The sequence below is a fragment of the Glandiceps talaboti genome, chromosome 5 (assembly GCF_964340395.1).
Source record: "Glandiceps talaboti chromosome 5, keGlaTala1.1, whole genome shotgun sequence".
NCBI lineage: Eukaryota > Metazoa > Hemichordata > Enteropneusta > Spengelidae > Glandiceps > Glandiceps talaboti.
In genome coordinates this window covers 19604849-19617243 of record NC_135553.1, presented here as the reverse complement: position 1 = coordinate 19617243, position 12395 = coordinate 19604849, and the positions used below count along the sequence as shown (strand labels likewise).

Sequence of the window (12395 nt, the reverse complement as noted above, 5' to 3'; positions counted from 1 at the left end):
TAATTTGACCAAGTTTTATCAACATTCACATCCTTTGCATGGAAGTTGGTCTCCTTTACAAAACCTAAATAGGGCCTATAATATGAGCCTACTATTACCAGATAAACTACATAGATAGTTACATAAACTAACCAATAAGTTGATCAATTTTATACAGTTTATATACATTCTTTTCATCAGTAGAGATGCCCGGAATAACTTTTTTTGCATGGCGCAATGAAGTAATTTCGCGCGATATTCTACGAGATCTTAACCTTAGAAGTTCGAACGTCGCGTCTTCGTTCGGACGTTCGGACGTTCTTCACATGATCGAATACCAAAACACAGAGCGTCTGTCACATGTAGACTGACGTGCTTGCGGTTTTTCCTCTTGTTGTATCTATACAGAAGTAATCATGCTGTCGAGTATTCACCAATTCCTTTCCACACCTGGATTGGTATCTCAGAGAGTAGATCAAGGTAAAATATCAATTTATTGTAAATGTTTTCCAAGTAGAGTTTTGTTCCAATGCTTCGACCACTGAGTCGCTTATTGTATTTGGTAATGCTAATTAATGCAACACTTACAAAGAACTATTTATCATTACCGATCTGCTTTTATATGAATTATATGTGTTTTTGTTAATTGTGAAAAGCACAAGACTCTTCCATGCCCCCACCCCCCCCCCTCTCTCTCTCTCTCTCTCTCTCTCTCTCTCTCTCTCTCTCTCTCTCTCTCTCTCTCTCTCTCTCTCTCTCTCTCTCTCTCTCTCTCTCTCTCTCTCTCTCTCTCTCTCTCTCTCTCTCTCTCTCTCTCTCTCTGCAACTTTGTTTTTGTAATGTACCATTTGCTTGTGGCTATTCTCGAAATCACAATAAGAACTTGACAAAAAGTCCCAACAATAGTAACAAAGTACATGACAATATCCCTTTGCAATATCACTTTCGATTATAAATATTCTCTTTCTAACTAGAAAATAGAGAGAGGAATTTACGAAATGAAGCCAACGAAGTAAGAAGGTTAAAGAAAGAAGTTGAACGAAGAGAAATGGAAGTTGAAGATATAAAAGACACCATACGGCGAGAAGTAGAGATAAGACGAAGAAAGATTGAAGAAGAAAGCCAGAGATTTGAAATGGAGATGTTAAAATTAAAGGGAAGAGAGGCGTTGTTGACAGCTAGCAAGCGAGAAGTAGAGTTGAGAGAAGGAAAGATTGAAGAAGAAAAACAGAGAATTGAAAAGGACAGTTTAAAGTTAGAGATAAGAGAGACAGTGTTGGCAACTAGAGAGGGGGTAGTCCAGAAGAGAGAAGAAAACATTGAAGAAGAAAGACAGCGCTTCGAAAAAGATAGATTGAAATTAGGAGGGAGAGAGACGGTGTTGGAAGCGAGGAAGCGAGAAGTACAGAAGAGAGAAGGAAAGATTAAAGAAGAAAGAGAGAGATTTGAAAAGGATATTTTAAAATTTGAGAGAAGAGAGATGGTGTTAGCAGATAAGGAGGGAGAGGTGGAAAAGAGAGAAAGAAAGATTGAAGAAGCAATGCAGAGAATGGAAAGGGAAATGTTAAAGTTAAAGGCAAGAGAGACGGCGTTGACAGATAGAGAGGGAGAAGTCAGTGAGAGAGAGGGAAAGATTGAAGAAGAAAAACACAGAATTGAAAAGAATATGTTAATGTTAGACAGTAGAGAGGCGGTGATAGCAGGTATAGAAGGAGAAATCAAGAAGAGAGAAGGAGAAATTGAAGAAGAAAGAAAGAGATTTGAAAAGGAATTGTTAGAAATAGAGGGAAGAGAGTGGATGTTGGCAGCTAGAGACGAAGAAGTCAAGAAAAGAGAAGAAGATATTGAAGAAGAGAGACAGAGAATTGAAAAGGAGATATTAAAGTTAGGGATAAGAGAGACGGTGATGGGAGAAAGAGAGTGGGAAGTAGAAAAGAGAGAAGAAAATATTGAAGAAGAAAGACAGAAAATTGCCAGTGGTAGATATAATGAAATTAAAGTGATGTCAGAATCCGTAGAAGAAAGAGAAATTGCACTACACAGACGAGAAGCTCATGTTTATTTTAATGAGTGTCTCCTGAGATCAAGAGAACGAGAACTGGTTCAGTGGTTCTATCAGATGAAGGCAAAGTATGATTGTGAAGAAGTACGCAAACAACACACCGAGGAAAAGGTGGTAGAAGACAGTTGGATACCGATCAGTTTGAATAAGTTTGACAAATAAAATATTGTTTTGATTTTTAAACAAAACTAGTCTCATTTTCAGTTGTGTAAGTTTTTACTTTTTTGTTATTCAACTGTATGATGACAATAACTTATGTGTGTATGTATGTATGTATGTATGTATGTATGTATGTATGTATGTATGTATGTATGTATGTATGGATGGATGTAGTTGGTTGGGTGGGTATGTGTGTGTGTGTGTCTGTGTGTCTGTCTGTCTGTCTGTGTGTCTGCGTCTGTCTGTCTGTCTGAATGTTGAAGATCTGATACTTTCCAAAGCTTCAATAGCAGATTATATTTGAGAGTCGTTTTTTGATATACATTAAATTTACGAAGACTTCAAATCAACTATGCAAATATACATCCAATAAATATAATTTGCCCACGGTTCTTATTATTAGTATTTGAATTGTGGGGGTTATATCTGACTTGTCGAGTACAACACGTTAGTAAGCCAGGATAGCCTTTCCCGCTGTTGTAAAATGGTATTGCTCTATCGTTACCATAAAGAGGTGTGGTGGTTTTACGACGATTGCTTTGAACCCTAGGGATATGAATAGAAGACTTGTCCTGTGTACCTTGAAACTATGTGGATACATTTTTGTTAAAAGAACAACAACATTCAATAAATGTTCTTTACCAGAAAAAAAAATTGAGGATTACCAGGCCCTCAGGTTGCCAAAGAATGTTTCACGTTTCCGACATTTACCGAAGCAGCATTTTGACCATCGGACTTTCGTTTCGTTTTGCAAAGGCAAAGTTCACACCTTGAAAATTCCAACTGACTCATAATGTTAAAGCATTATATTTTAGGTAACTTGTCAGAATAAGGTGTGTGTGTGTGTGTGTGTGTGTGTGTGTGTGTGTGTGTGTGTGTGTGTGTGTGTGTGTGTGTGTGGAAGGTGACTGCTGTATGCCCAACCATGTTGAGTTTATGCTAAGTCTTAAACCCGTATACTATGCTATTGATACATTTGATATATTTTTATATTTTACCATCATATTCCTGTGAATTGGGAAAAAAATCCCGAACAAGGAACAAAAAGAATAGCAACTCAAATGCCACATTAACATAAATTTAAATTTATTTCAAATCATGCATAAATCAAAACATATGGACACTTAAAATTTAAGTTATTTAAAACATCACTCTATGAAATTTTATTTCATTTAAGTATAACATGTTCATGATTGTATACAGTCACTTTATCAACATCTCACACACACACACGCACGCGCGTGCGCACACACACAGAGATATTTGTTTAATTTGCTCTGAATCACTTGCTAGTGCTAACTGTAACGTAAGTATCGTTTTTTACCATGAATACTACGATATGGTCACTTTACCATGGTCGACTGTGACGGTAAGGTCTGGATAAACAAATGTACAGTGGCAAGTTCATAGCAACTTCTCTACACTATATTCATATTGAAAATTTATTTGTCAAATCTATAAATAATCCACTTCTAATATGGGACGGATTATAACACACCAAACTGAAATTACATCATCTGATCTGAATCAATATAGGATTGATCAAAGTCCGAGTTGCGTATGAAGAACATATACATACAGATAATTCCTCTGTCATTCTGGAGGAGGAGAGGAGAGAGAGACAACTAAAAGATATATCTTATAAAGTATCGGAAATGTGGAAGACAGACACATAACAGAGTATATACTTTAACTTTGATTGGTTGCTGACAAAGTCTTTATCAGCAACCAATCAAAGTTTATCACTGACTACTAATTTCTGTAGTTCTATACATAAATTTCACATATTAAATGTAACATTTATCACAACCAAATATTAGTATTATGACTCGGACACACCACAATCATAAATCACACAGACTTCAGAGAATGCTTCTTTGATGTGCGCATACAATTACATATAGGCACCTTGACAAAGGAACGTCCACGTGTTCATCTCAGTTTAGCTTTTTCAGCAAGTCTTCAATCTACATGGATACAAAAGAAGAAGAAGAATATATATATATATATATATATATATATATATATATATATATATATATATATATATATATATATATATATAACTCGGTGAGTATCAATCTGCTAAGACAGTGCTCTATACCGCAGTGGCAGAGCGTAATAGTTTTGGTAGTACTGGAACTCTTTCTTGGGTGTAACTCGGAGTTTCACGCATATTGCGATCATCAGACACTCTGAGGCCTACTCTCTGGGTGTGCTGTATATATAGAGTGTAGACAATAGAAATACCATCACTATTGTATGTGTCGGTGGGTAGGTGTTGTATGTGTGGAGGTGTTGGTTGTTATTGTGTGGGTTATTGGGTGCGGACAAGTAAGTGTTGGCGGGTTGTTCCATGTTGGGCTTTGATGTTCCGTTAGTTAACGGGTTTAGTAGTTTAGGTGATAGATGCTCTATTGAAGCTGGACAAATAAAACTTATTCTCGTGTCGGCATTTGGATATCAACTCAGTTCTTTTGTTTAGTGTGGAGCTTTTGTCTGCTTTAATAATAGTTAGTTTTTCGGTTAAACACAGGTTGCATCGTTTTGTTTTATTGGTGTATGCTTGGGCTTTCTTGTTGATGGACCAGGATACGGAAAAAGGCTCATTGTTTCTTTTCAGTTTCCAAATGTGTTTTGATAGTTCTGTGCTGTTTTCGTGTTTTTCATGTTTGAATGACTGTTTGTGGTTGGCGTATCTCTGTTTGAAGTTGTTCTCTGTTAGACCGATATATACTTTTGTTTGTTTTCCGTGGACGGTGGCTTGGTATACGATGTTTTCCGTTTGGCATTCGCCGTTCAGAGGGCAGGTGTCTTTCTGTCTGCAATTACAGGGTTTTTGAGTGGGTTTAGTTTCGCTGTTGGAGATGGTGGCGTTATGCGCTTTGATTATGGTAGCCATGTTTGGCATGCAGCTATAACTGACTTTGACATTGTTTCTGTTGAATATTTTGTGTAACTTAGAGTCTGCTGGGAAATGTTTTGTGATTAGGTTGAGGAATCGTTTGCCTACATTGGTGGCTACATTTTTGCTGTATGGTGGGTTAAACCAGATGGTGTTTCTATTTCTGTTTTTCTTGTTTTTCTGCGTCGGGGTGCTGGTGTACGTGATGTTCTCTTTGTGGCCGCTGGTTTTTAGTGCATTTTGGTACAGTGGGGCTGCCTGGTTGAAGATGTGTTCGTCGGATGATATGTCGGAAATTCTACGGCCGATGGCTGACGATATGTTCTTGATGATGCTGGGTGGGTGGTTAGACTGCGTGTGTATATACATGGGGTTGTCGTTGGGTTTCCTGTAAGGGTAATATTTACCGTTGTTGAGGTTGAGCGTTATGTCTAGAAAGTTGACGGTTTTCAGATTGGTGAGTATGGTTATTTTTAACCCCATGGCTTTGAAGGTTTTAGTTATGTCTTTTCTGATACTTTCTGATTTACTTCCGGTGATGTTCTTGAAGGCGGCTAGTCCGTCGTCCCTATATAGACCTATGTTTTCTTTACCGTATTTTTTGGCATTAACGCAGAAGCAAAAAGTATAGCACAAAAACTCGATTTAGACGATAGGACTGAAATACTCGCCAAGAAAGAAGCTTTTATAACGTTAAAAGACCATAAAGACAATTTCGAACACAGTTTACCTTGCAGACTAATCAACCCCGCAAAAAGCGAGATAGGCATTATTAGCAAAAAAATACTTGACACCATCCTCCAAAACATAAGACCCATAGTCGCCGTCAACCAATGGAAAAATTCTATGTCAGTCATCGAATGGTTCAAGAACTTAGATGACAAAAACAAACACACTTTCGCCTGCTTCGACATATGCGACTTTTACCCATCCATAACCGAAAAATTGTTATTAGAATCCCTCAAATTTGCCGGCCAATACACCACCATATCAGATGAAGACAAACAAATTATCATGCACGCGCGGAAATCTCTACTCTTTGATAAAACCAAACCATGGGTAAAAAAGAATAGCAATGGATCATTTGACGTCACAATGGGAAGCAACGACGGGGCCGAAATATGCGAACTGGTCGGAATATTCATGCTACACAAATTAGCCAAAAAATACGGTAAAGAAAACATAGGTCTATATAGGGACGACGGACTAGCCGCCTTCAAGAACATCACCGGAAGTAAATCAGAAAGTATCAGAAAAGACATAACTAAAACCTTCAAAGCCATGGGGTTAAAAATAACCATACTCACCAATCTGAAAACCGTCAACTTTCTAGACATAACGCTCAACCTCAACAACGGTAAATATTACCCTTACAGGAAACCCAACGACAACCCCATGTATATACACACGCAGTCTAACCACCCACCCAGCATCATCAAGAACATATCGTCAGCCATCGGCCGTAGAATTTCCGACATATCATCCGACGAACACATCTTCAACCAGGCAGCCCCACTGTACCAAAATGCACTAAAAACCAGCGGCCACAAAGAGAACATCACGTACACCAGCACCCCGACGCAGAAAAACAAGAAAAACAGAAATAGAAACACCATCTGGTTTAACCCACCATACAGCAAAAATGTAGCCACCAATGTAGGCAAACGATTCCTCAACCTAATCACAAAACATTTCCCAGCAGACTCTAAGTTACACAAAATATTCAACAGAAACAATGTCAAAGTCAGTTATAGCTGCATGCCAAACATGGCTACCATAATCAAAGCGCATAACGCCACCATCTCCAACAGCGAAACTAAACCCACTCAAAAACCCTGTAATTGCAGACAGAAAGACACCTGCCCTCTGAACGGCGAATGCCAAACGGAAAACATCGTATACCAAGCCACCGTCCACGGAAAACAAACAAAAGTATATATCGGTCTAACAGAGAACAACTTCAAACAGAGATACGCCAACCACAAACAGTCATTCAAACATGAAAAACACGAAAACAGCACAGAACTATCAAAACACATTTGGAAACTGAAAAGAAACAATGAGCCTTTTTCCGTATCCTGGTCCATCAACAAGAAAGCCCAAGCATACACCAATAAAACAAAACGATGCAACCTGTGTTTAACCGAAAAACTAACTATTATTAAAGCAGACAAAAGCTCCACACTAAACAAAAGAACTGAGTTGATATCCAAATGCCGACACGAGAATAAGTTTTATTTGTCCAGCTTCAATAGAGCATCTATCACCTAAACTACTAAACCCGTTAACTAACGGAACATCAAAGCCCAACATGGAACAACCCGCCAACACTTACTTGTCCGCACCCAATAACCCACACAATAACAACCAACACCTCCACACATACAACACCTACCCACCGACACATACAATAGTGATGGTATTTCTATTGTCTACACTCTATATATACAGCACACCCAGAGAGTAGGCCTCAGAGTGTCTGATGATCGCAATATGCGTGAAACTCCGAGTTACACCCAAGAAAGAGTTCCAGTACTACCAAAACTATATATATATATATATATATATATATATATATATATATATATATATATATATATATATATATATATATATATATATATATATATATATATATTACGCTCTGCCACTGCGGTATAGAGCACTGTCTTATAGCAGATTGATACTCACCGAGTTATATATATATATATATATATATATATATATATATATATATATATATATATATATATATATATATATGTATATATGTGTGTGTGTGTATGTGTGTGCAGTATGTGTGTATGTTATATATATGTATGTATGTATGTATGTATATATATGTATATATATATATATATATATATATATATATATATATATATATATATATATATATATATACCTGAGAGTGAGAGTGAGAGTGTCTGATGATCGCAATATGCGTGAAACTCCGAGTTACACCCAAGAAAGAGTTCCAGTACTACCAAAACTATATATATATATATATATATATATATATATATATATATATATATATATATATATATATATGGCTACAAGTACATGTAGTTATAACCACATCACAGATCAAAGTTTAACTTCGTATAATTTTGGGGAACACTCAATATTGGTTATTAGGATAGAAGTGCGCCCCCAGTGTTGGTCAACTTGACATTCTAGCTAACTTCGTCATTATGATTAGTTACTCATTTGACACCAATCAGTGTGGTATGGTCGCATCAATCGCAGTCAAATTTAATTTTACATTCACATTGTGTAGACCATCTGATAATTTAAAATGCGCAAGAAGAAATGTGCTGGTTGCGGAACTCCCATCAAGGATTATTGGGGAGAAACATAATATTCCTGATGACTGTCACGGTCTACCACACCAATTCGACAGCAACGAACGATAATATTTGAAGAGCAAAGCATTTTCTCTAACCAAATCAAGGAAAATTGATTTCCTGTATCAAATCTCAGACCAACAAATCTCAGATCAAATGACCTATAGTCCACAAGTTCTATAAATAGGTTACAATTTATGACATGTTTGACCTGACAATATTTCTTTGGGGAAGTCTGTTTGTCATAAAGTATGTCTTTGTCTTCGAATTATGGGTAAGCTTCATATTAGAAAAAAATTCCACACAAAAGTTGAACATGCATGCATGCATGCCAAATTTCAAAATTCTCACCCAAAATGCACAATATGCATGCTAGTTAACCTAACTAAGCCATTTATTAAACAAGTATACTTTGTCAATAGCCTGCAGTGAGCAAGAACAAATTTCCACCAAAAATCTCCGGCATACCTAAAATCAGCTAAAATTTGCCCTTTTACTAAATTGTAACTCACCTTATCAACATTTTGTTTATCACCCTTGGCCAACTTTAAAGCTATTTGCAATTCACTTTTGGCTGCTTCAGTATCTCCCGTTGCTAGTAACAGTTTTGCTATGGTCTCTCGTAATACCAAAATATCAGGTTCGATCATTATGGCCTTTCTCAATAATTCAATTGCTCTATCGTATTCTTGATAACCAGCATGAGTCATGGCTAAGTTTAAATACGTCATCTGTATGAAGAATCCGAAAATAAAAATATGCCTAAGAGAGAGGATTTCAGAGACTCGAGGAAGATTCAAAGAAGTCTATATAGTTCTATTGGGATACATGTGAAATACATGGTGATTTCGTGATTGTCATAAAGCTACAGGTAAGGGGAGGTTGAATCTCGTGCATATAGTAAGTATTCATACAATCCGATTGAAATCCGATGTAGTGTACACGACGCAATTTCTTTTTGGCTGTTACGTTTACTGTCGTTTGTTCTTTTGTGAACGTTCGTTACGTACATATATGCCATGTACACTACATCGGATTTTGATCAGGTTGGTAATTCATACAAAGCATTCATGTATATACCACCGTGACTACAGTGGTCGAGTACAAAAATAGTGTAGTATCAATATTCTTAGTCATCTTGGTGTGAAGTTAGAAATTGAGTCATTATTATTTTTACTACTGGACTACTAAAGCTTGCTGTTGTTTTGAGTGACACTCAACAGTTTCACGTCCTATCCTGGACCACTTCTTCAGACCAACTGACAGCTAGCTGAGTGACACCTCAGACCATAGTTTTTTTCTATAGTGGTCTGGGTTGACAGCAGGTAGTCGGTGACATGTGATGCCGGGAGTATAAAGTCATGTGCCATATGTTTGATTCCCCTTACATGTACCTTTGAAATATAAATCCCATGTAATTCACATGTATCCCGATAGAATAGTTCTTTTATAATAGTTTCATGGATTGTTACAGCCAACTGTGAAACTTCCAAGAAAGAAGTATGTCTAATTTTGTTGATATGACGACAAACTTTCTTTTCATAAAATTGATGAATACGGTACTGCATTTTGAAGATAACTTCTTTTCTTGGTCAAAGACCTAAAACACGTTTCTATAAAATCTTGTGATTATATAAAACTATATAGTTGGTTTAATGAAAACCTGGCCAAATTTATTGTAAATTCTACTAACCCATTCATCGGGAGATATTTCGAGGGCATAATTCAATATTTTCATCCCCTCCCTCCTGTGACCACGTTCTAAATATTTGGCAAATGCTTGATTGCATGCTCCACAGTCGTATTTGCCAGTTTTTAGAATATTTAGCATCCTGTCAACATTACCACTTTCTGCTGTAACATCGATAATGTATTCCAATATATCCTGGTCCTGAGGAAACCTTTCCGAAAAAAAGACACATGTTAGGAATAAAAGTAATGAGACGTCGATCGGTTCGCATATTGTGAACATTCATACTCATATAACATAGCCTTGAGACTGGGTTATCTGACTCGACTTTACAGTAGACGGATATTTTCAAGCTAGCTATTGTGCTCCTTCACGCGCGCACACACATACATACACATACACACACACACACACACACACACACACACACAACAATCCCTTCCCCCCCCCACCACCACCACCACCACCCTCCTCCCCCACCACACATATATATGTACACGCGATGGCTATTTCCGGTCTTACACGTAAAAATACATTCCATAACTATACATGTATATAACCATAGTTGTCATAAATGTTGAAAACTGTTTGATAGGTAATTCTAAGAGAAATTTTAAATTAAATTGATATGTCACCAAACATTTAAAGTAAAGCCATACGAAACACATTGCCTTGAAGCAAAACCTCGGATAGGCGGTCGGAAGGATGCCGAACAAAATCCGAAGAATGACAGTGCCAACGCCAAGCAAGCCCTCGACCCATGGTCGCTTTTAAAGTCAGCAGAATTGTCAAATGGTGTTTAATGGCAGCGTTATTATACATATATCCAAATGCGATTCTTGTCACACACAAATTACCTGGTAATGGCATATTCAATGGTATACTCATACTGCCTGTTACGTTGTTGATCATCGGGTAGTGCTGTATCAAGTTTTTCCAATGTAAGGAAATATACAGGTTTTACAAAACTGACATCCATCAACCTCTCCAACAAGCCGATAGCTTCTTCCTCTCTATCGTTATTTACGTAATAATACAACATCTGATCATTCAGCGATGGCATGGAAGCATCCATCCTCCCCTGCTGATAAAGTGTTTCGCCTGCAAAGCAAATAATTGGCACTTTTCTAATGAATATTTCAAGTTGGCAAGAAGTACAAGGCCGGCAATAACTCAATGACTTCTATTGGAATCTCTCACGTACATACAACGGTTTATTCAAAAGTGGTGATATATATGGTATGGTACGTTTGTATGTTTCTGAGAGAGAGAGAGAGAGAGAGAGAGAGAGAGAGAGAGAGAGAGAGAGAGAGAGAGAGAGAGAGAGAGAGAGAGAGAGAGAGAGAGAGAGAGAGAGAGAGAGAGAGAGAGGGGGGAAAGACAGACAGACAGACAGACAGAGACAGCGAGACAGAGAGACAGACATAAAGAGAGACAGACAGACCTACAGACAGACAGAGACAGATGCAGACAGAGAGAAACAGAGGCAGAGACAGATACAGTCAGTCAGTCAGACATACATACATACATACATACATACATACATACATACATACATACATACATACATATAGACAGACAGACATACATACATACATACATACATACATACATACATACATACATACATACATACATACAGAGACAGACAGACAGACAGACAGACAGACAGACAGACAGAGTGTGTATCTGTGTTTTCTTTGCACATCTCTTCAGAGTCAAGCTGATCATATAACAATTTACCTGCTTTTTTGAAATATCGATGTGCCTGTGAGTGTTTTCCATCCAAAACGTAAGCACCGGCGATGTTTTCCATGACAAGAAGAGTTCTCAAGTGTGAATCTCCAAAAGTCTCCTAAAAATGAAAATAATTCTCCAGGAGTTAGTAATTTGTTGTTCGGTCATGTTGATATCAAATAAGAAATGTCTGTCATGAGCTCTGACAAGTACTCACTCATTACAATAAGAATTTACTGTTACAGTATTTCGAGTGTTTCTGTAACAGTTAATGTGACAAGTTGTTATATAACAAAGTATTCTGAAAATTTAAGTTTGTTCTTCAAATTGAAGGTTTATATTTGAATTGGTCATAAAATGAAGTGACGTGTATATGTGACACATAGTACGTTACCTTTGTGCTGGAGTTTTGTTGAAATCGGTTGGTGCATGCCAGAGATATGAGGGTGAACGCACTCAGCACAGACGGACGGACGGAAGGACGGAACCCTATTTGATAGCCCTTGTCAGGAC

The 12395-nt window shown here is 37.4% G+C and overlaps 1 protein-coding gene and 1 long non-coding RNA gene across 2 annotated transcripts in view; both read right to left on the bottom strand.

Moving 5' to 3' along the window:
- Nucleotides 1-4102: 4102 nt before the first annotated feature.
- Nucleotides 4103-10221, bottom strand: LOC144434762 (uncharacterized). Its single transcript, XR_013480858.1, has 3 exons — nt 10149-10221; nt 8968-9186; nt 4103-4167 (listed from the first exon to the last, which is right to left on the bottom strand). It is a non-coding gene; the product is annotated as an uncharacterized LOC144434762 (long non-coding RNA).
- Nucleotides 10222-10998: 777 nt separating this feature from the next.
- Nucleotides 10999-12395, bottom strand: part of LOC144435459 (uncharacterized) — a 5488-nt gene continuing 4091 nt past the window's right edge. Inside the window, exons 6-7 of the mRNA XM_078124053.1 lie at nt 11889-12000; nt 10999-11246 (exon numbers count right to left, since the gene is read on the bottom strand). Coding sequence (XP_077980179.1) covers nt 10999-11246; nt 11889-12000 — 360 coding nt within the window. The remainder of the gene's footprint in view (nt 11247-11888; nt 12001-12395) is intronic.